Source organism: Bubalus kerabau, chromosome 11, assembly GCF_029407905.1.
Source record: "Bubalus kerabau isolate K-KA32 ecotype Philippines breed swamp buffalo chromosome 11, PCC_UOA_SB_1v2, whole genome shotgun sequence".
In the NCBI taxonomy this organism is placed as follows: Eukaryota; Metazoa; Chordata; class Mammalia; order Artiodactyla; family Bovidae; genus Bubalus; species Bubalus kerabau.
Window position 1 is genome coordinate 18,354,731 of NC_073634.1, and position 25,052 is coordinate 18,379,782.

At 40.8% G+C, this 25,052-nt stretch overlaps 1 protein-coding gene across 3 annotated transcripts in view; it reads left to right on the top strand.

Moving 5' to 3' along the window:
* TTC27 (tetratricopeptide repeat domain 27) overlaps window positions 1-25,052 on the top strand; it is a 178,122-nt gene that overhangs the window by 117,112 nt on the left and 35,958 nt on the right. For all 3 annotated transcript variants that reach the window (XM_055539763.1, XM_055539761.1, XM_055539762.1), the window contains exons 13-14: window positions 698-925; window positions 21,502-21,600. In XM_055539763.1, the coding sequence (XP_055395738.1) occupies window positions 698-925; window positions 21,502-21,600 (327 nt within the window). The remainder of the gene's footprint in view (window positions 1-697; window positions 926-21,501; window positions 21,601-25,052) is intronic.

Genomic DNA, 25,052 nt, shown 5'->3' on the forward strand with positions numbered 1-25,052 from the left:
TTGTAAATTTTTCAGCAATCCCAGGCTCCCTGAGCAAAGCATTTAAAAAAAAAAGGGAAAACATACTATTCACTCCTGTTGGGTGGAGGTGATTTAAAGGTTCTGCTTTAACAAATGGTCACAGTGGTGACAGCTGGAACAAGGGAGCAGGAAAACGGGGAGCTGAATGATGTCCCCCAGTATCATGAAGCCATCTCTCCTTGATGCCTTTCCTGGAGGATTCACATGCCAGCAAAGCATGTTGATCTCTTCTATTTTTTTTTTTTTAAGAATTTATTTATTTACTTTTATTTATGGCGGTGCTGGGTCTTCGTTGCTGTGTGAGGGCTTTCTCTAGTGATGGCAGTCAGGCTTCTCGTTGTGGTGGCTTCTCTGTTGCGGAGCACAGGTTTCAAGGCTTCAGTGGTTGTGGCACACAGGCTTCATTGCTCCGGGAAATGCGGGATCTTCCCAGACCAGGGATAGAACCCGTGTCAGCCCCACCTTATACTTCTTGTTCCTCTGTTACTTTGTACCATATTTATCTTCTGTTGTTTCTTTTTTTTCAGTCTGTGTCCTAGATGCATGAAATAAGCAGATCATCTCAAACTTTGAAAATAAAATTTTGGGTCATGTGACACAAAAGACTGTATAATGTGCTGAAAAATAGGCATTGGTCACTGTTCAGCAATTTATTTATTTTTGTTGTTATCTCTAGGCAGAAGAAATCCTGAGGCAAGAGCTGGAGAAAAAGGAAACGCCAAGTCTATACTGCTTGCTCGGAGATGTCCTTCGAGACCACTCTTACTATGACCAGGCCTGGGAGTTGTCTCGACACCGCAGTGCTCGAGCCCAGCGCTCCAAAGGCCTCCTCCACCTGCGAAGCAGGGAGTTCAAAGAATGCGTGGAGTGCTTCGAACGCTCGGTGAAGATTAATCCCATGCAGGTTGGACAGTTCATAAATCCTCGTCTGCTCTCATCATTTCTACTTTTCTTTAATTCTTATTCTTGCTGAATGAATACCCATTTTCTGTCGTAAAGACTGGTTAGCTCAGCTCTGGGCTAAGAACCTAGACTCTAATACAGTTTTTGCTTGTCACCAAAAGTGGACAAGTTGGTTTTCTCTTGCTCGCTTTCTTTTGTGTTTCTGTTACTCACTTTTCTGTTTCATTTTATTATTTTTCTGTGTTAAGAGTCCGTCACACAAATACAACAATTAAAGTTGGGGTCCATTCTGAGTAGATATTCTAGGAAGGCAGTGAATGATTGTCAGAGTTACAGACAGTGTAGGACTCATCAAGTAATTGCCAATGTCAGTAATGAAAAAAAAACTTTCATATAAATAAAGTAACATATAGAATGGATAGTTGATCATTTTAGGAAAAAAATTTCTATGTTTGTATTACAAATACAGAAATATTTTAAACTGTTTAACATTTTTCAAGGTTTGAAAAAGTAATACAAAATGAATCTGGATATTTAAAATAATTAAGTGACAAGATAAATCCATAGGAGAGGACCTGATTTTGAGGGGAAAGAGATCAACTTATTTTGTATTTAATGATACTCAATTAGTAAAATGATTTTAGTCCCAGAAACAGTGTTTTTTCTTTTAACCAGACTTTCTTTATGACTGCCTTCCCAATCACCAAAGTCACATGTAACTGTAAACCATGCTCCTGATAAACATGCACACTGACTTGATTTAATTTTAGTTATAATAGTAACTTAGAGTCAGCCACCTTTGCCGATGAAGGTCCATATAGTCAAAGCTATGGTTTTTCCAGTAGTTATGTATGGATGTGAGAGTTGGATGATAAAGAAGGCTGAGCGCTGAAGAATTGATGCTTTTGAATTGTTCTGAAAAAGACTCTTGAGAGTCCCTTGGACTGCAAAGAGATCAAACCAGCCAGTCCTAAAGGAAATCAACCCTGAATATTCATTGGAAAGACATGCTAAAGCTGAAGCTCCAGTACTTTGGCCACCTGATGCAAAGGACTGACTCATTGGAAAAGACCCTGATGCTGGGAAAGATTGAAGACAGGAGGAGAAGGGGACGACAGAGGATGAGATGGTTGGATGGCATCACTGACTCAGTGGACATGAGTTGTGCAAAGTCTGAGAGATAGTGAAGGACAGGGAAGCCTGGCGTGCTGCAGTCCATGGGATGGAAAAGGGTTAGACATGACTGGGTGACTGAACAGCAGTAGTCAGCTGCTAATGTTTACTGAGCAATTACAATGAGCCAGTGCCTCATTGGGTATTTTGCCAGTATTTGGACCCAGTCTGACTCCAGAATGAATGTATGCTCTTTTTTTTTAAGTGGTAAAAAGCCTGTAGCAAAGAATTTACCATCGTAACCATTTCTAAGTGTACAGTTCAGTAGTGTGAAGTACATTCACTTGTTGTGTGGCTATTGCAACTGTCCCCATCTCTACAACTTTTTTCATCCTGCAGAACTGAAACTCTGTACCCAGTAAACAAAAGCTCCCAGTTCTCCCGTAGCTCCAGCCCCTGAGAACCACTCTGCTTTCTGTCTCTCTGAATTTGGCCCTTCTGAGAACCTCATATGAGTGGAGTCATACGGTATTTGTCCTGTTGTAACTAGCAGATTTCACTTAGGTCGTATCCTCATGGTACATCCATGTTGTATCATGTGCCAGACTTTTCTGTCTCTGAAGGCTGAATAACACTCCATTGTATGTCCGCACCAGTTTTTATCCATTCGTTTGTTGATGGCCGCTGGGGTGTTCCTCCCTCCTGACCGTTGCGAATAGTGCTGTGATGAATGAGGTTGTGCAGAAACGGTGGCTTTTGAAGTGGGCGGATCCGAGGCATATCTTTTGGCAGGAACCCATCCAACAGATGTGCACACTGTTTTTTTGTTTTGTTTTTTTTTTTTCCTGTACCGTGAAGCTTGCAGGATCTTAGTCCTCTGACCAGGTATTGAACCCCAAGCCATGGCAGTGAAAGTGCGGAGTCCTGATCCCTGGACAACCAGAGAATTCCCTCAGGGCATATCTTTTTCACTGAAAAAAATCAGGAAACATTTTTTTATGACAGATTGCACCAACTGCTTACTTCCTTCACTCTAGGTAATGAATACAACGCGACTCTTGCTAGTTTGTGAGCTGGTGAGAGCCTGGAGAAGAGAGGAAGACAGGTATAGGGCACCAGCAGAGTGTGGCAGTTGCATTTCTCGGCAAGGACGCTTAACATGGAGTTGGTTTTTGTTGCCAGCTTGCTCTAACTCAGAGGTTCTCAACTGGGGACAATTTTGACCCCGGGTCCTTTGGCAGTGGGAGGTGAAGGGGTGCACTGCTGACATCTAGTGGGCAGGGACCAGGGATGCTGTTAAACATCCCATAATGCTTAGCACAGCTCCCCTACAATAAAGAATTCTTCAGGCTAAAATGCCAGTGGGGCTGCCAAGGTTGAAAAACCCTGCACGAACTTGATTATCACTGGACTCTTTTTTTTTTGGTACAAACTAGAACTCATTATTGTGTTATTAAAATTTTACTTTTATGGAAAACTGTATCATATGCTTCTCTGCTTAAAGTTTACTCAGCCACAGCTGCCATAAGAGGTGGGGAGAATAAATTCCCTCAGTTAGTCTCCATCATCTGAGGTAAATCAGCACCGCCTACCTCACACACATGAATTATTTTCTGAGCACATAGCCTCTGCTTAACATCCACCCTTAACATTGTCCTCCTGCCTCACTGGCTATGCCTTTTCTCTTTTTTGTTGTTGTTTGCTGGTTCATGGCAACCCACTCCAGTGTTCTTGCCTGGAGAATCCCAGGGACGGGGGAGCATGGTGGGCTGCTGTCTATGGGGTTGCACAGAGTCAAACACGACTGAAGCGACTTAGCAGCAGCAGCAGCAGCTGGTTCCTAGGTCTTAGTCCTTGAGCTTTCTGTCTACACTCCCTCCCTTGATCTCATCTAGTCCCATAGCTTTAAATACACTGTCTATGCAGACAACTCCCAGAAGTTGATTTTCAGTCCGGTCCTCTCCCTGGAATTCTAGATTGCTGTATCTTACAGCTTCCTCAGTCGCCCTTTTTTTTTTTTTTCTTTTTCAATCGCCCTTTTTGTTCCTCTGACTTAACATTTCTAATATAAAATATCATCCTAGCTTTTTCTCTCAAGACCACTGCCATCCCTATAAATGACATCCCATTACAAATAGCTGTGAAAAGAAGAGAAGTGAAAAGCAAAGGAGAAAAGGAAGATATACCCATTTGAATGCAGAGTTCCAAAGAATAGCAAGGAGAAATAAGAAAACCTTCCTCAGCGATCAATGCAAAGAAATAGAGGAAAACAATAGAATAGAAAAGACTAGAGATCTCTTCAAGAAAATTAGAGCTACCAAGGGAACATTTCATGCAAACATGGGCTCGATAAAGGACAGAAATGGTACGGACCTAACAGAAGCAGAAGATATTAAGAAGAGGTGGCAGGAATACACAGAAAAACAACACAAAAAAGATCTTCACAACCCAGATAATCATGATGGTATGATCACTCACCTAGAGCCAGACATCCTGGAATGTGAAGTCAAGTGGGCCTTAGGAAGCATCAGTATGAACAAAGCTAGTGGAGGTGATGGAATTCCAGTGGAGCTATTTCAAATCCTGAAAGATGATGCTGTGAAAGTGCTGCACTCAATATGCCAGCACATTTGGAAAACTCAGCAGTGGCCACAGGACTGGAAAAGGTCAGTTTTCATTCCAATCCCAAAGAAAGGCAATGCCAAAGAATGCTCAAACTACCACACAATTGCACTCATGTCACACGCTAGTAAAGTAATGCTCAAAATTCTCCAAGCCAGGCCTCAGCAATACGTGAACCGTGAACTTCCAGGTGTTCAAGCTGGTTTTAGAAAAGGCAGAGGAACCAGAGATCAAATTGCCAACATCCGCTGGATCATGGAAAAAGCAAGAGAGTTCCAGAAAAGCATCTATTTCTGCTTTATTGACTATGCCAAAGCCTTTGACTGTGTGGATCACAATAAACTGTGGAAAATTCTTCAAGAGATGGGAATACCAGACCACCTGACCTGCCTCTTGAGAAACCTGTATGCAGGTCAGGAAGCAACAGTTAGAACTGGACATGGAACAACAGACTGGTTCCAAATAGGAAAAGGGGTACAACAAGGCTGTATATTGTCACCCTGCTTATTTAACTTCTATGTAGAGTACATCATGAGAAACGCTTGACTGGAAGAAGCACAAGCTGGAATCAAGATTGCCGGGAGAAATATCAATAACCTCAGATATGCAGATGACACCACCCTTATGGCAGAAAGTGAAGAGGAACTCAAAAGCCTCTCGATGAACGTGAAAGAAAAGAGTGAAAAAGTTGGCTTAAAACTCAACATTCAGAAAACGAAGATCATGGCATCCAGTCCCATCACTTCATGGCAAATAGATGGGGAAACAGTGAAAACAGTGGCTGACTTTATTTTTGGGGGCTCCAAAATCACTGCAGATGGTGACTGCAGCCATGAAATTAAAAGACGCTTACTCCTTGGAAGGAAAGTTATGACCAACCTAGATAGCATATTAAAAGGCACAGACGTTATTTTGTCAACAAAATTCCATCTAGTCAAGGCTTTTTCAATGGTTTTTCCAGTGGTCATGTATGGATGTGAGAGTTGGACTATAAAGAAAGCTGAGCACAGAATTGATGCTTTTGAACTGTGGTGTTGGAGAAGACTCTTGAGAGTCCCTTGGACTGCAAGGAGATCCAGCCAGTCCATCCTGAAGGAGATCAGTCCTGGGTGTTCATTGGAAGGACTGATGTTGAAGCTGAAACTCCAATATTTTGGCCAACTGATGCGAAGAGCTGAGTCATTTGAAAAGACCCTGATGTTGGGAAAGATTGGAGGCAGGAGGAGAAGGGGACAACAGAGGCTGAGATGGCTAGATGGCATCACCGACTCAATGGACATGAATTAGGGTAAAGTCCGGGAGTTGGTAATGGACAGGGAGGCCTGGTGTTTTGCTATTCACGGGGTCTCAAAGAGTCGGACATGACTGAGCAACTGAACTGAGCTGATTTGGTCTTGGAGTCATCATTGATTTTTCTTTCCCTCATAGTCTGATCTGATCCATCAGTAAATCCTCAAATATATCCAGGATCAGACAACAGCTTGCTTCCTGCCACCATTCTGGTCAAATCCCCATTGTCTCTCACCTAGTTAATATGCTACTTCCTTACTGGCCTTCTTGCCTCTGTCTTAGTTGCTCAGTCATGTCCAACTCTTTGTGACCCCATGGACTGTATAACTTGCCAGGCTCCTCTGTCCATGGAATTTTCCAGGCAGAAATACTGGAGTGGGTAGCCATTTCCTTCTCAAGGGGCTCTTCCCCACCCAGGGATTGAACCTGTCTCTCCCACATTGCAGGCAGATTCTTTACTGTCTGAGCCACCAGGGAAGCCCTCTGTCTTATTATCATCTGCCTGTATTCAGTGAACATCTGAGTTGATCCTTTCAAATTTGAGTTTGACATGTCATTCCTGTGCTCCATCGCCTGAGGTAACAGCCAAAGTCCCTTACTGGCTCTCGAGGCTTTTCCAAGCCGAGCTCCTGTTGCATCTTTACCGTCCTCCTCCCATTCCCTCTTCACTCACCCAACATTGGCCTCTTTGTTCTTCCCTGAACATTCCAGGCACATTTCTGCCTCTGCGGTTTAGTACTTGTTCCTCTGCCTGGAATGTTCTCCTTCCAGATAGACATCTGCATACCTTGCTCCATTACCTCATTCATAGCTGGGGTCCAGTGTCCCTTTCCCACAGAGGCCTTCCATGTTTATTCTACTTAAAATCTCACTGCCACCTTCCACCCTTCCTTACGTTCCTTCTCCTTCCCTGCTTTATTTTTCCCCACAGCACTTAGCACCTTCTAATATTATATATAGCTTACTTTTTAAAAAATTCTATTCTTCCTCCATTGCAATATAAATTCCACAAAGGCAGAAATTTTTATGTTTGTTTCATTTATATGTTCCTAGTGCTTCTAATACTGCCTAGCACATACTGGGTGTTTACTAAATAATTATTGAATGAGTGAGTAAATAATGTCTCCAACCAGTTATTCAATCAAGTATACATTCACTGTCCGCTGTACTCATGGCACTGAACCAGAGGAGGAGGCAGTAGCAGCAGATCACCAGGTGGTCTGATTTGTACCAAGACGCCTACAGTCTAGTGAAATGGACGAGGACAAAGCTAGCCAACAATACGAGGAATCACAGAAAGGCCCAGAGTCATTTGTGAGGTGCAAGTTTTATAGAGTCTAAGGAGACCATTTCTGCCTTTGGTAAACAATGGAGGTTGGTGACTTTGACTTTGAAGGACACATAATATTTGAATAGGCCAAAGGAAAGGGCAGTGATAAGGGTCTTCCAGGCGATGAACAGTATGAACCCAGAAACAGAGAAGATGTGCGTGCATGCCTCTGTGTGTGTGGGTGTATGTCTATGTATGTGTGTTGGGGGAACAGAATATTAGTAAATAGGCTAGTTTTTTTGAGTGAAAGGAAATAGGACAGTTCCAGTAGGAAAGCTAGACTGGAGCCAGATTACAGAAGGTCTTGAATGTGAGGCTAAACTCTTTGGCTTTTATGTGGCAAATAGGGAGCCATTGAAGGTTTGATTTGTGTTTGGCTTGTTTCGAATGAAGGGATGTGGGTGCGTGGAGGTGATTTTGGAATATTGTTTTGGCCACACTGGCCACAGGAGATCCTGGATGAGGGCAGGCTTAGGAGACTGTAGTGATGATCTAGAAGGACAGCTGTCAGTTTGGGAGGGCAGTCAGAAAGAAGGATGAAGTAAGGGAATTTGCAGAGGAGGACTTGACAGGGCTTGATGGTCTCATTGTATAATTTTAAATTAATTACTTGGCAAGCAGCATCACAGTACAAACAGATACAATGTGAGGGTATCTTACAGTTTGTCATGTGGATCCAGTTCAGGCAGCCTGTAGGCCGTGCCAGAATGCAGGCGTTTGACGCTGCAGTTGTACGTAACTAGCGCAGGACGCAAGCTGGAGGGCCGCAGACAGCTTGTGACGCAAGTTTGAACTGTCTTTGCAGAAGGAGAGCTCTTACATGCTGTTGTCTCCTCAAAGTCCCGGAATGAGGGAAAATAGAAAAATAGAATTAAAAAATTCTTTCCCACCTTTTCAGACATATCCAGGAAATAGGTTTAATAACAAAACTCAGGCAAAATGAGAGTGATAATTGAATGGCTTTTGTGTATTTTAATGGCTTCCTGAAATCAAATTGGTATAAAAATAGGAGTGTTTGGTTTTATATCACCGATGGTCTGCGAAACTCAATGAATTTGTCTGTGGTGCATTTGTTTGAGAACCGGAAGGTGTGTGTTCCATTTGCACGTGCGCTTTTAAGCTTGCTCACTGTCATTCACTTAACGCCTATCTATTTCATTTTCCCAAATAACTTCTGAAACCTCTAAAATCCAGCCTTAGACTTCTGGGAATTGTGGGCTGTTAGAAGCTGAAGAAAGTGGGAGGAAGTGGTCCAGTGGTCATGAAACCTCCCAAGCAGGATTTTATAGACTCAGGACCAGAATTAAAGCATACATCCTTAGGTCTCCTCTTAGGTAGTTACTATTCTCCTTGCTCCTTACCTTGAAGCAAAAAGTAAACATAAATTGCTCAGATATCAAGCTAGTCTGTGTAGCCCTGAAAAAGGAGAATGTCACTTCCTGTCACTTCTCCAACCCTCCCTCCCTCCACACTCATACTTTATTCCTTTCATCTTGTCAGTTTTTCCCACTCCCCTTTTAAAATTTTTAAACTTTCTTCTTCAATTAACTAGTTATCTTTGTAAGGTTATATGATATTACATACACACGCACACACATATACACACACAGACACTTGTGTAGACAGAAGGACTGTGGCCATAGAGAGGAGGTGAGGGGTCTCTGTGATGGGACAGAAGTTAGCTTGGATGTTCACCGATTGATGCAAAGTCAGTAGACGTGCCAGGAGGGAACTGTCTTGATGATAAGAGAAAAGCGTGAAGAAAGGTGAGGATTTGAGAGTTTACCCAGCGTCCATGGCTATCCCACTCTGCCTGTTTTCCTGATAGCCCATCCAGTATGACCTAAATTTTTTAAATGTTTAAATGAAGTACTTGGAGGTGGGGCTTCCCTTTTGGTCTTGTGGTTAAGACTCTGCATTTCCACTCCAGGAGAGAGTGGGTTCTACCCTGATAGGGGAACCAAGATCCCACATGTTGCGCAGTGCTGCTCCTCCCCATAAAAATTTACAAAAAAAAAATCGATGAAGTGCTGTTCTTAACAGTTCCATTAAAGGAAACTGGAATGGCTTTTCATAGACATCCACTTTGTGCTTCCATCTGCTGCCATAGCCTCCTCTAGTATGGTGTTTAAGATATGCGGTAGCTGGAGCTCCCTCTTTACGATGTGCGAAAATCTGAAAGATGGCCAGTAGGTGCCTGTCTCTTTTTCCCCCAGCCCTTTCCAGATGCAGCTTAACTACTGTTGCCCTTTCAAGGACGTTGTGCAGGAGGCTTGCTGATAACACCGACTATGCCTGCTGTGAGAGGCTGAGGCTAGCCGACTGCTTGGGTCTTGGGTGGTGATAGGAGAAATGTTGGAGGCAGTGTCTCTGTAAGCCCCTTGCTGTACATCAGATGTTTGTGCCAGGTTGCGGCCTGTGAGCTGCATGAGGTTGCCTGGCTACCAGTTGGCAGGATTAGTGGGAAATGTGGGGAATTGTAGACTGGATAGACATATAGGGAGTGGAGGCAGAGCAGTCCTGTCAGAAATAAAAGCGCCTGAAGAATAGTCTGAATTCTCTAGACACAAGGGTTTGGTCACTTACTGTATGGTCTAAATGTACCAGTATTTCCATATTACATAGCTTGGTAACTTTTTATATAGTTTATAATAAACTCTTTTGGCAGCAATCATCTCCAAAAAGCAAACAAATTTTAAACATGTGTTTTTAGAGAATAATTAAGAACTTAATTTTTACTTGTCAAGAGAGGAAATGTGTAACTTGCACAAAATGTAGTTGATATAATTACATTCCACCTCAGGGGCCGTAATCATTTCACTAATCACATGAAAACCAAAAACTCACATCTTCTGAGGAAACATTAGCATTTATGTCAAAAGTTAGTTTTTTCAGGAATTCCAGGACTCCACAGTTCCAGTGCTGGGCCTCAGGCCTTGGTCAGAGAACTAAGATCTGGGAAGCGCCATGGTGCAGGCAGTGGGGTGGGGGGTGGGGGGGGGGGAGGAGTAGTTTTTGTTGTTGTTGTTTTAATAGGGAGCATGTCCAAAGATGACAACTTAATACACAGCTGTAGGAGGTGCATTTTCATGTTATTCTGTGAGACTGGACTTTTTATCTAGTGCAAATGAAAATGAGCAACATTAGTTTAGAAAATTAGTTCATACCAGATATTCTCGTGTGTGTATGAAAAGTGAGAGCATAGTTGTTAATGTGCTAGCTCTTTTAGCAGAAGTAGTTCATTAACAGTTGACTTTGCCAGTTTTATATCAGTGACATCAGATGCTTCAAATAGAAAACTCATTAATTTGGTTCTCACTAGTCATTTTTTTCACCTGATTAGTGGATTCAACATAAAATTTTTGGTAATATGCCATATCAAAGGTGAAACATCTGACGTTATACTGAATGCTATTATAAATTCAGTTAAAATGTTAAATATCGAAGATAAAGGTACTTACAGGGTAATAATAAGGATACAAATTTTGCTGGATCATGGCAGGATGGTAAAAGTAATGCTCTTTCTGAATTAAGAAAACCAATGGAGCAGAAATAGACTGGGAGAAGGTTGTAGTGGTGGGCATAATATGGTCAAACAAGCTTCTACCAATGGAAATAAAAACTGTTGTCATTTACACACACACACACACACACACATTATTTGAACATATCCATGATGTCTGCACAGGGAGGTGTCTGTCACCTTCTCAACTTTAGTCAGACACTTAACAAATTGTGACCAGTTTTTAGTTACTGCACTTTTTAAATTTATTTAGCTAGCTGTGCTGGGTCTTAATTGTGGCACATGGGATCTTAGATCTTCCTTGCAGCATGCAGGATCTTCAGTTGTAGCATGCAAATTCTTACCTGCAGCATATGGGATCTCATTCCCTCATCAGGGATTGAACCCAGGCCCCCTGCATGGGGAATGCAGAGTCCAAGCCATTGGACCAACAGGGAAGAATCCTTTTGTTATTTTTAAATGTTCAGATAATCAACATTTTAAATTTTTTCTTTAATACATTTTTCAAGGAATAATTTCAGTTTTTTTTTAATTAAATTTAATTAGATAATTTCAGTTTTGAGAATGTATTCTCTGATACAGTAAAACCAATTTGACGATCAATAATTTGTTGGTCAGTAAATAAGGTCTTTTTGAGGTCGTATAATTTTAATGATTTTTTAGTGCCTTGTTTCACTTTCAGAAATGTTGCGGTTTGAATGTGGTTCCCTAACTAGCATTATTGAGATCCTGCTGTGAACCAGACATGGATGTGGGAATGAATTAGACTGTGTCAGTCTATCAGCAGAGAGCAGAGTTTCCTCTGGGAGATGATATGGACAGAAGTAGTTTGTGGAGGACCTGAAGGATCCTTCTTCAGAATTAGCTAACCATATAGATGTCGAGGTCTGTTGTGGTTTTGAATAAAAGAGTGATATGACAAAAGTGATACTCTAAGAAGTTTAAATAAAGGATGAATGTCATGGATAAGCAGTCAGTGGCTTTAGCAATAAGGATGGAAAGATAGGGCTTCCCAGGTAGTACAGTGGTAAAGAATCCACCTGCCAATGCAGGAGACTCAAGAGACATGGATTCAACCCCTGGGTCAGGAAGATCCCCTGGAGTGGAAAATGGCAACTCACTCCAGTATTCTCGCCTGGAAATTTCCATGGACAGAGGAGTTTACTGTCCATGGGGTCACAAAGAGTTGGATCTGACTGAGCACACACACACACGGAAAGACAGAACAGTTTGAAGCTGTTTATAAAGGAAAATTTTCTGGGATTTATTCCTTGGGTTGGTAGGACTGAAGGAAAGTTTGGAATCTGAGAACATGCCAGTTTTCTCAATTGTTTGATTAAGAAGGAAATGTTCCTGTTGATAGACACAAAGGATATAAGAGAAAGGGAAAATATCTTTGATGGGGATAATGATGTGATTTTGAGTGTCGAATGTGAAGAGATGTTGCTGTGTCTTGAGTAGAGATGGCCCACAGTCCACTGGGCATAAAAGCCTGAAGCCTAGGAGTGAGGTCGAGCTGGCTTGCAGGTGGGTTTTCTGTGGCAGTGAGGCAGATCCATGCAAGTGAATGAATTGTTTATAGAAACTGTGTTGGAAGAGAACCTCGGGCAAAATCTTGAACTTTGGACATCTCCAGGGGTTGGGGGAAGGGAGAGGAAATAGCATCAGTGAAATATGATTCAAGCAAAGTACACCAGAGTCTTGATCAGAGGGAGAGAAGGAACCTCAAAGAAGGAATTCATGGAAACTAAAGGAAAAACAAATGTCAGTGAGAAATGTAACTGGAGTGATAAAGTCTGAAGAGGGCTAAGAAGAGTTCATTGGATTTGGAGCTAACTATTGATCTTCAATACCAGCTTCAGGAGGTTAAAGAGTGAGGATGAGGAAACTGACATAACATCTATAGACTGTTCTTTTAGGAGCATGTCAAGGAAGTGAGAGTCAAAATGTAGAGTGTTGTACCAAGGGGCAGTAGAATCCAGTAAAACTTTTCAGGATACTGAAGACTTTTATGGGGTTGAAGGGCTTCCCTGGTGGCTCAGACAGTAAAGAATCTCCCTGCAATGCAGCAGACCTGGGTTCAGTCCCTGGGTCAGGAAGATCCCCTGGAGAAGGAAGTGGCTTCCCACTCCTGTGTTCTTGCCTGGAGAATTTCATGGACAGAGGAGCCTGGTGGGCTACAGTCATTTGGTCACAAAGAGTTGGACACGACTGAGCAACTAACACTTTTCACTTACGGAGTTGAATCCAGTGAATGAAGGAGAGATTGAATGTTATCAAGAAAGAGGGTGTGACAACTAGGAAATGTCATTCTAGAGAAGAGTGGAATGAGAAGAGATGAAGGTGTTAGCTCTGGAAACAATAATGTTTCAAGTGAGATGAGAAAGAAGATGAGAGCATTAACATTATAATAGCAATTTCTATTTATTAAGCATCTTCTATAGTGTAAGCTAGAATGTAAGTGGAAATGAACTCTTTCTAAATCATTGTAAGATATGAACTAGGAGAAACAGTTGGGATTTAGATAGGAGGCAAACATTAGGAAAATTTGTTTCAGGAAGGGAGACTAGCAGATGCAAAAGCCAAACATGTAACAAAGGTTTCTTGTTAACTGTAGGTTTTGACTATTTATGTTTAGATTCAGTTATAATAGTAATACTAGCAGCTAACGTTGAGTATTTACTGGGTGCCAGGAACTGTTGTAAGCATTTTGCATATATTGTTAGTCCTCAGCCCAGTCCCTGAGCTACTTAACTGTTTTTACCCGCATTTAACAAGTTAGGAAATAGAGGCCTAATTAGTTTACACCAAAACCCACAGTTTATGTGAGGAGTGGAGCTGGGATTTGAACCTGGGCTTTCTGGTGTTATAGCACTTACTCTTAACTTCTTTGCTGTTTTGTCTCTAAAGGATGTTGTCTTATGTTAGGGAGGAATGGTGGATTTGGCTGAGGTCAAGTTAGAAGTTATGGAAAGCTTTGAATACAAGACTGTGCAGTTTGAATGTTTTTCTTCCTTTAATTCATAACTATCGGGGCTTTCATCAAGAGCACAGTGAAGTTGTAACTTTGGTGTATGGGACAGTCCAGCACATGAGAGCTGGTGAGTCTCTGTGAGACCAGGGAGTTTTCAAGGGACCACGGCAGCCCTTCCCGGCCTGTGCTGTGTGTAAGACCAGACCTTGATGATGCACTGATAGAATTGTTAATTATCCTGAGAGCTTGTGTTCTTCCATGATTTCTGGGGGTTAACTTTCTTTCATATCAGTTTTTGAAAGAAGAAAATGTATTTGCAGTGGAGTTAGAGTTTCCGTTGTGTACTTGTGTTATTGTGGTGGGGAGGTCCAAGGAGACTGGAGCTTACATTCCAGTGGAGAAGACATAATGAACATATGCAAATAATATGTAGGAAAAAAAAAAGAAATTATTTCCTTTTTGTCCTTCCTTTCTCATATTGGTAAGCAGTAAAAAATGAAACTCTTAAAAAAAAGAAATGAAACTCTTAAGGTCTAACTTGCCTAACTGCCAAGAAATATGAGCACTGAGATAACATCTGGGCCGTAGCTGGAACCGAGGGGTAAAGGGAAGGGTTCCATTGCCGTAGACCTGACTCCAGATCCTACTAATCTCTAGGTGAACCACTTCATCTTTCTGAGCTTCAGTTTTCTTGTTTGTAAAATGGGGTTATATTCCTATGTTAGTTTGATCTAGTTGGAAAATTAGAGCCAATATTTATAAAGTGTCTGGCATATTTCCTGGTCCATACTAAGTTCTCAGTGACGTTTTGTATCCTGACCATTGCAGCATGCTAGTAGTGTGGTAGAAAATCATCGTAACCCCATTTTCTGTAGCCTAAAAATAGAGAACTGTGTCTCACAGGAGAGTCTCATGCAGGTGATGCGTAAACACCCATGTACTCACATTGTGAACTGGAAAGAGTAGGCAAATAGAAGACTCAGTGGTAACCCAGTCTAGGATGGGAATAAGAGGGAGACACTAAGAATTAATACCCTTTCTGAAAGTGAAGTCGCTCAGTCGTGTCTGACTCTTTGCGACCTCATGGACTGTAGCCTACCAGGCTTCTCTGTCCATGGGATTCTCCAGGCAAGAATAGTGGAGTGGGTTGCCATTGCCTTTTCCAGGAGATCTTCCCGACCCAGGAATTGAACCTGGGTCTCCTGCTTTACCGTCTGAGCCACCAGGGAAGTCCAGTACCCTTTCTAGTGAAAGAAAAAAGTGCTGCTTCTGTAGTTTAAAAGAAGACACTGACATAGAGAAAACCTTTGAGAGAGAGAGAAACTGACAAAGCTGGCGGGCTAAGATTTGTGTTTCCTTAGGGAGGAGAGGGAGAAGGCAATGGCACCCCACTCCAGTACTCTTGCCTGGAAAATCCCATGGACGGAGGAGCCTGGTGGGCTGCAGTCCATGGGGTCGCGAAGAGTCGGACACGACTGAGCGACTTCACTTTCACTTTTCACTTTCATGCATTGGAGAAGGAAATGGCAACCCACTCCAGTGTTCTTGCCTGGAGAATCCCAGGGACGGGGGAGCCTGGTGGGCTGCCATCTCTGGGATTGCACAGAGTCGGACACGACTGAAGCGACTTAGCAGTAGCAGCAGCAGCAGGGAGGAGAGCTTAGTATTTAATAGTAAATGAGAAATTTGGTTATGAAAGAATTGGTTGGTGGTACACAGTTTTTAAAAATATGAGCTCCAAACATTATTTTAGGAAAAGCTACTACCAGACAACATTGATATCTCTCTTGAGTTTGGCTTGGGTCATTTCCTGTTTAATGAAGTCACATTCAACCACTTATCTGAATTTGGGGTCATGGGAATGAGTCAGCGATGCAGAACAGAGAGAATGGAGAGTGTTGTTTGGCATCAGGATTCAGTTATAACATGTTGCACTTTATTATACAGAATGTCAGAAAAATCCAGTCAACGCATAAGGAAAATTAGTAAAATAGGTGAAGCTACTGATTATTCATTTGTTCTGCAGAAGCCTTGAGGAGGAAGGAAATTTGAGTAGTAGGCTCATAAGTTAAGAAAGTTATTTGTAATATCACATAAGCATATGGCATCTATTGTATATGTGCTTTAGATAACCTTGTAAAAATTAACTTCATAACTATAAGAGTAATCCATGCCTGTTGTCCAGTGGTGCTTGGTCTCTGTTAGTTCTCAGGGGAACAAGCTGTGCAATTCTGTTTTAGTTATTGATGTTTAATAAGTGTTGCTGGGCTTCCCAGGTGGCACTGGTGGTAAAGAACTCGTCTGCCAATGCAGGACACATTAGAGAAGCAGGGGTTTGACCCCTGGATCGGGAAGATCCCCTGGAGGAGGGCATGGCAACCCACTCCAGTATTCTTGCCTGGAGAATCCCATGGACAGAGGAGCCTGGCGAGCTATGGTCCGTGTAAAGAGTCAGACTCGACTGAAGCATCTTAGCATACAGTCACTCTCTTCACCACAGGTATTGCGCACCAGGAACCAGGAACCATTGTGTGACTTCAGGCAAATCACTTCCTTTCCAGACCTCATTTTTCTTGTGGCCTCTTTTTAATTGATTTTTAAGCCTCAGTTCCTTTCTTAGTTCATCAAACCTGCTGATTCTATTTGCATCATCAGTGTGTTTGTTTTGCCGCTAGATGGCAGTAATGTACCTTTGAACCCTGTGGCCTCTGAGTTTTCAGAATCGGGGATCTGAAGGAGCCTCGGAATTTTTGCTTAATCCCCCCACCCACCCGTTTAACAACTGGGGAAGTGAGACTCAGAGGTTAAGTGACATGGCCAAGGTCATTCAGTTCTTTAGAACCTCTTGAACCCCAGTCAATCTATCTTTCCCTCTATTCCTGTTTCTCTAGGGGGCTTTTGAGGGAAGTTCAAAGAGAGATCATGTTTTCAACCATTCCTGCTTTTGGTTAATTATTTAAAAAATAATTTAAAACCATTCTTCAAGTATGTATGTCATATTCAAAATAGTCTGCTTTTGTGTCTCTGTATTGGCTTCTTCCGAGTGGAAAACTGGGCTGTCAGCTTCTAAAAGGCCACTGCCTGCCTTCACAGTCCACCCTGGCAATGAGCATCACAGCAGTCTCCACCAGAGCCTCCGTGATGGTTATTATCTTTCTCCATTCTTGCCCAGTCCCTTGGTGAGAGGTTTGCCTTTCAGTTCTTTCCTCCAGGTAAACATCCATTCTTCTGCTTTGTGTTTATCCGTTTGCCTATCAGGAGAACTTTCTGAGGGAGAGGTAGATAATGCCCCAGTTCTTAAAAACTTGATCTCCTGGGTCTTCCCAGCATGTGTTAAGTGGACTGTTTCCTTTCCCCACCCCCTCTGCTGCTGACAAGAATGGCCCTGCCGTGAACCATGGCTATGTGTGGGCAGAACGGTGTAGAGGGAGGCAGCATGGTCATGTGGAGATGACAGCCTCTGGAATCACACTGATTCCACGGAATCACACTCAGGTCTCTCCTTCATCGCTGACTGATTCTGGTCTGTGTTCATCTCTCCGATGAGGGTGCTGTCTGCTGCCTTGCAAGGCCATTTGTGAGGAGTAGACAGGGTGATGTGTGGAAAGTGCATAGTATCAGTGCTCGGCTACATAGTAGGTATTCACTGTTGTTCAGTTGCCTAGTCACGTCCAGCTCTTTGTGACCCCATGGACTACAGCATGCAGGCCTCCTTATCGCTTACCATTTCCTGGAGTTTGCTCAGACTCAAGTCCATTGAGTCGATGATGCCATCCAACCATCTCATCCTCTAACGCCTTCTTCTCTTTCTGCCCTGGATATTTCCCACCATCAAGGACTTTTCCAATGAGTCTGTTCGCATCAGATGACCAAAATACTGGAGCTTCAACATTAGTCCTTCCAGTGAATATTCAGGGTTTATCTCTCTTAAGATTGACTGGTTGGGTCTTCTTGCTGTCCAGGGATCTTCTCCGGCACCACAGTTCAAAGGCATCAATTCTTTGGCGTTCTGCCTTCTTTATGGTCCATCTCTCACAACTGTACGTGACCACTGGGAAGACCATAGCCTTGACTATACAGACCTTTGTCGGCAGAGTAATGTCTCTGCTTTTCAACACACTGTCTAGGCTTGTCATCACTTTCCTGCCAAGAAGCAATCGTCTTATGATTTCATGGCTTCAGTCACAGTCTGTAGTGATTTTGGAGCCCAAGAAGAGGAAATCTGTCACTACTTCCATCTTTTCCCCTTCTATTTGCCATGCAGTAACGGGGCTGGATGCCATGATCTTAGTTTTTTTAATATTTAGTCTTAAGCTGCCTCTAGGTGCTCATTAAATGCTAATTATTCTGGTTGCTATTGTGTGGAGAGGAACAGGAGTGACTGTGGTGTATGAGGAGCCCAAGAGTGGGTCTTAGCCAGAGGAGCCAGTTTTTTTTTAATGGAGACAAAGGAAAGGATGCAGGTGTGTCAGGGTCTGTGTCACTGTTGTAGGGAAATGGTGTCGAGTTGTGCCTCTCAGTATGGTAGCCACCAGCCTCATGTGGCAGTTGAGCATTTGAAGTGTGGCTGCTCCAAACTGAAATCTGCTGTTAGTGTAGGACACACACCAGGTTTCAAAGACTTCATATGAATGAAGTGAATATAAAATATCTCACTGATCTTGTATACAAATAACATGTGTAAATGATAATATTTCAGATATGTAGATCTAAGTAAAATGTTGTTAAAATTGATTTCACTCATTTCTTTTTACTTTTAAAATGCGACTGCTAGAAAATATAATGAGGCTAGCATTATATTTCTATCTGATAGCATTAGACTAGGAGATGGAGACCTTTTGTATGCAACTATATACAATGTTAACTTGGGGATTCATGTAAGTTTTAATTTTTTTAAGCTTCTTTTGAATTTTTTTCTTTTATGATATTCTCTTCTTAAGAGCATGACCATCCTAAATCAAGATGTCAATCAGGGTAATATAGGTTAAGTAAGAGTTAAAAGTAAAAAAAGTAAAAGAGGCACCAAATATACTCCTTAGACCCTCAAAATCCAAGGACCCCGATTGAGATGCAAGGTATAAATGGATTTTTGATGGTTTAGTGGGTCATCTAGAAGCAATTAGAAGATCCTAGAGTTTTTTTTTTTTAAAGCCATTTCATGATTCAAAAAATAGGGTGTATACAGAAGTCATCTCCCATCTTATTTGTCATTAGGAGATGAAAACCTACTAGCAGTCAATGATCCTAGAATTTTTTTAGATGCAAATTATTGAAGCAGTTACACAAATGATCAAGAGTAAAAAGAAAAGGGTATCACAATACTATATATTAAATTGTTATCGGCTTGATTTTCATTAAACTTATTTTGGTATTAAGACATTAGTTAAAAAGGATTGACTTGTTTTAAAAACTTACATAGTAATCTCATCACCAGCTTCTGTTGGAGCTGTAAGATAGTTGCTAATTTCAGACATTTATATAATCTTTGTCTTTTGAGGTGGATTGAAAAATAAGTTTTCAATTTTTATTTTCATTTGAGTTTATACTCACTGTTTTTTATGACACATATGAAATAGTTCTGTTGTCAGTTTGTTCTTTGCTGATGCAGGAAGCAAGCAGGGCATATGCATTTTGAGAACTTTGTGGGCACTTCTCATTTTTCTTGATTTGATCGCAGGATGAGGTATTCCTCATTCCAAGTAAACTTGCTGCTATGATTCTCTGAGGGTATAACATGCTGTCACTTGTAAGAGGCAATGTATTTTAAGTGCCACCTTGTATAGAAAATTAAATGCTGATTTCCTAGGTGGCGCAGTGGTAAAAAATCTACCTGCCAATATAGGAGATGCAAGAAAAGGGAGTTTGATCCCTGGGTAGGGAAGACTCCCTGCAGGAGGAAATGGCAACCCACTCCAGTATTCTTGCCTGGAAAATCCCGTGAACAGAGGACCCTGGCAGGCTACAGTCCATAGGGCCACAAAGAGTTGGACACAACTGAGCGACTGAGAACACACACACACACAATAAAAGTCTGATCAGCTATTGGTTATTAGCATTCAGAGATGTTAAATGGAAAAAAAGTGCACCTTATAAATGATGAATTATAGTACACAGATTTTGAAACTTTCGACTAGACTAGAAGTAAGCTTGTTTTATACATTAGCATCAGACTTTAGGCCCTCTCAGAATGAGTCACTTTCAGTGAATGTGGTTTAGTGCATTGGAACTCTTTTCATTTGATTCTTAAATAACCAGACAAAAGAAAAGTGTAATGAGCTACTTTTTAAGTTGCTGGAGTCCCTTGATTCAGAAAAGGGAACTTCTAACTTAATTTCAACCTCTGCATCCCCCACTGACCCCCAGACACACACCAACCCTGTTTTCAGCCATTACCTATGCTTCTAACAAAATTTGTTCTCTTAAAGGCTGCTGATAGCAGTTATTTATAGCCTCTTGTGAATTCAGGACAAAGTGTTAAATTGCCCAGGGATATTTGCTTTCTAAGCCTTATCTCTAATTATCGGCTGAAAATCTTTATCTGCTTAAAGAACTTTCAGGCCTCAACTAGCCATATGGAACAAGTTTTGTATGAATTGGGGGAGGGGAGGGCCAGCCTCCTGTCCGCCTCTGTGGAAGGCCGTGGACGGATAACAGAGCAGCTCGTTTCCTTTCCCGCCCTGCAGTGTTCAACCAAGTCTCTCTGCTGGCTCACTGCCCTCATACTAGAAGTCAGAGAAAGTCAGAAAGCAAAACTCATTCTACCGTTGGCCTTACTGACTATATCTGAGAGGAAAGCAGAGTTGTAATAGCTGCATTTCTGACTAATTTCATTGAATTTTTATCAGTTTTATCTTCCTTTTGATAGAGGCTATTGAATTTTAAGGAAACCCTGTGATGTAAAGAATTCTTTTGTAATTCTCAATAGCCACTTCCTACTTACCTGTTTTTTTTTTTTAATAAATATATTTTTTTAATTGGAGGTTAATTACAATATTGTAGTGGGTTTTTGCCATACATTGACATGAATCACCCATAGATGTACATGTGTCCCCCAGCCTGAACCCCCCTCTTACCTCCCTCCCCATCCCCTCCCTCATAGTTACCTGTTTTCCACATCTCTAAATTTACAAATCTTACTGACTTAAGTCAGGCTTTCCACTGTGAATGACTCTTTGGTAATCCAGATTCTGAGCCTACTTTTTCTAAATCTTTTCAGGCATTCCTAGGCAGGTACATGCCAAGGCAGTTTGGCTCTTGGTTAAACAGCAAAATATACTTGTGGTCCAACTTGAAGATGGAAGCAAAACTTTTTCCTCTCAAGTTTGTAATACGATCATCACTTGTGAATCTGCTGATGCTTTGTATACTTTTTACATAGTTACATTGATGCTCAGTAAAAATGTAAAGTTAATTTATCATATTGGGGCTTATCAACAGAGCCCTCCATTGTGTTCATGGAGGCGGTTAAAACAAATGGGTGTTTCTCAATTAAAGATGTGCAGTGTTGCACATGCTTTCATTTTTGAATTAGTTTTGAAAATTATATGGAAAAATATCATCTCCATAGCTAAGGTTTCTAGTTTAAGATACAACGTAAGGCAATATTTATGATATAGCTCTGTACAACTAGTGCAGTGTGTTTGTTGATAGCACCCTAAGGGGTTTTCAGATTAATCCTATAAATGTCTCTATGTGTTTGAATGACTTCGTCTTTTGGTCTTGCAGCTCGGAGTGTGGTTTTCTCTGGGCTGTGCCTATCTGGCCTTGGAAGACTACGGAGGTTCAGCGAGGGCATTTCAGCGGTGTGTGACTCTGGAACCCGACGTAAGTTTGCTTGGTCTTCTTTCCTTATCACAGCTCTTCGGTACTGTCTAAATTATTTGAACTGTACTGTAGTTCAGAACAGCAGTTCCTGCAAGTATGTAGTTTCAGTTTTGCAAGATGATTAAGTTGTAGAGATGTGTTGTGCAGCATTGTGCCCACGGTTAACTGTCCTGCTGTGCACCTCAAAATTTGTGAAGAGGGTGAGCTCATGTGAAGTGGGGTTTGGTTTTGTTTTATTTTGTTTTTCTATTAGCTTAAAAAATTTTTTTTATTGGAATATAATTGCTTTACAATGTTGTGTTGGTTTTTGCTGTATGACATCATGAATCAGCTGTATGTATACATATATCCCCTTCCTCTCTTTTCTCTCCCACCCCCACCCACCCATTCTATCCCTCTAGGTCTCCACAGAGCACTGAGCTAAACTCCCTGTCCTTTACAGCAGTTTCTCTCTAGCTTATCACAGTAAAAGGGGAGAGAGAAAATAAGGCAGAAAGATTCAAACTTTCTATTATTTTTATGTCCAAGAAAAAGGACATCATTCCTTTTGTGCTGGAGGAAAGTGTACCATTGGTAGAACGTCATGCCCTAAGGTATATGACTTATAAATCTAGAAATAAGTGTTTTCTTATAATATCTAAGGTATTCATAGTTTTGTTTAGAAAATAATTTTAATAAAATAGTTTTTTAGTTAAAAAATATACTTTGCTGAAATATACAGCAAAGTGTCACATATATTTTGTCACTCCCCACTATGGGCTACCTGTTAATTGCATTATTAGAAAGTTCTTTTTTTGGTAGTTTATGGTCTTTAAATATTTAACAGCTTTACTGAGATGGTAAATAACTCACATACCATATAGTTCATCCATTTAAAGTGTACAATTCAGTGATTTTTTTTTTAGTGTATTCAGAATTGTGCAACCATCACCACCGTTTTAGAACCTTTTTATTATTGTAAAAAGAAGCCCCTGTACCAGTTAGCCATCATTCCCCATTTCACCCAGAGACTTTGCACTTGTACCTCCCACCCCGACCCCTAGGCAACCACTGATGGATATTCTGTCTCCATACATTTGCCTGTTCTAAATGTTTCATACAAATGGAATCATACCATGAGTAGTCTTTTTGGTGGCTTTCTTCACTTAGATTAATGTTTCCACAGTTCATCCATGTTGTCTCATATATCAGCACTTCATTCCTTTTTATGGTCAAATACTATTCCATTGTATGAGCATATCACATGTTAACTTACTCATTCATCAATTGATGGGCATTTAGATTGTTCCACTTTTCAGTTACTGTGAATCACGCTGCTGTGAACATTCACTCACAAGTTTTTGTGTAGACACATGTTTCCGTTTCTCAGCATCTTTGTCAACACTTGTTACTGTTTGATTATAGCTATCCTAGTAGGCAGTATCTTGTTGTGGTTTCGGTTTGCATTTCTTTGACAGCTGATTATCTTGAGCATCTTTTCATGTACTTATTGGCCATTCGTGTATCATTAGAGAAATGTTTACTCACATCCTTTGCCCATTTAGGTTATTGGTCTTTTTATTGTTGAGTTGTAAGAATTCTTTCTGTATCCTAGGTATAAGCACCATATCAGATATATGATTTGCAAATTTTTTTTTTCCCATTTTGGAAGCTGTTTTTTCACTTTCTTACAGCGTCTTTGAAGTACAAATGTTTTTAATTTTGATGAGATCTAACCTGTTGCTTGTGCTTTTGGTGTCATATTTAAGAATCCATTGCCAGATCTAAGGTCATGAAGATTAACTTATCTTTTTTCCTAAGAGTTTTATTGGTTTAGTTCTTACGTTTATGTCAAATCTAATGTTAAACCTAGTCATTAAGCTTACCGTACTGTGTGTGGTGGTGCATATTCACTAAACTTATTGTGGTAATCACTTCACAAATATATACATGTACCAAGTCATTATGTAGTACTTCTAAACTGTATATGCTGTATGTCAATTGCAGTGCTGTATATCAGCATTGTGCAATGCTGTGTATCAATTACATCTCAAAAAATAACACTGTTTCAGATCATGTGCTTTCTTTTTTTTTAGTTCAAGAATTTTATTTGGTTCTTTTTACAATTCTTGTGTTTCTACTGAGATTCCCTAATCGTTCCCTTATTATGTTCATGTTTTCTTCAAATATCTGATTATATTTATAACAACTGCTTTGAAGTTTTTATATGTGTATTCCAATATCTCCTTAATTTTGGTGTCTATTTCTATTAACTGATTTTTAATTTGGTTATGGATGAATTTTCCTGCTTGTTTGTCTACCTTTTTTTTTTATTATTATCATATAGTACACTTGTGGATGCTATGTTGTTGAGTTTCTAAGTTTTGTTGTCTTCCCTTGAAGAAGGTAGAGGGGTTTTTTGGCATTTGGTTAATTTCATTATGGATCAGCTTAATTTTCAGCTTAGAGTAGGTCTGTTGTTGTTGTCCTTATTTTAGAGTTGCAGTCACCCTTCTCTTGAGGTATAACATTTTGGGGGCTGAGTTTAATCCCACGGCTGATCAGTAAGAATTCTCCACTAAGATTGGTTGAAACTTGACTAGCTCCCAGCACTTGTGTGAGCCCTAGAATCTCCATTCAGCTCACAGCTCTCTGGTAGTTGTTCCCTACTTGGCCTTTAGAAGTTTTTCCCTGCACAGTATAGCTTAGTATTTAGCCAAGGATTCGAGGAGTTGCTTATTGAGATTTCTAGAGCTTATTCTCTGAATAGATCTCTCTTCCCTGGTAGTTTGTCTTGCAAATTCAACCACCTTTGCAGCTCTGAACTCTGAATTTTTTTCTTCCTTTCAGTAAGACTTGCTGTGTTTTGTTTGGTTTCTTTCTTTCTGTGCTGTAGCCCTCTAAGTGCCTCTAGCTAGAAGTGCAGGTTGATTTTTGAGACACCTCAACAGCTCTTCTCTCAGGGATCACAGTCCTGTGCTGCCCACTGTCCAACTTCTCAAAAACAGTTGTCTCCTAAAATTTTGTCCAGTTAGATATCTTTTTATGATAATAAGACTAGTCTGGTCCTAACTGTATTCTGTCCATAAGCAGAGGTCCATTACCATTAATTTTTAAATTGTGTCTTTGGAACTTCAGAACTACATACTCTGTGTTTTATAAAATGTGGAACGAATAAGAGCAAGCATAATTTATATCATTCTTGTTAGAATCAACATTTATACAGACTTTAATTTATTGTCATTGCATAGAAAAATAGGTAGAGAAACGTGTTTGATGAAATACATAGCCTTAACATTGGAGAACTCCTTTATTCTCCTTTCTGATAAAGGATGATGGTGAAATAGCAAACCCTTTTATGATAGGAAAAACAATATTCTGCACTGCTTTAGATTTGTAATTAATCTATATATTGTGTAAATACTGTTATAAATTGCCCAACTATTTTGTAAATCTAAATTTGAAAATAGAAT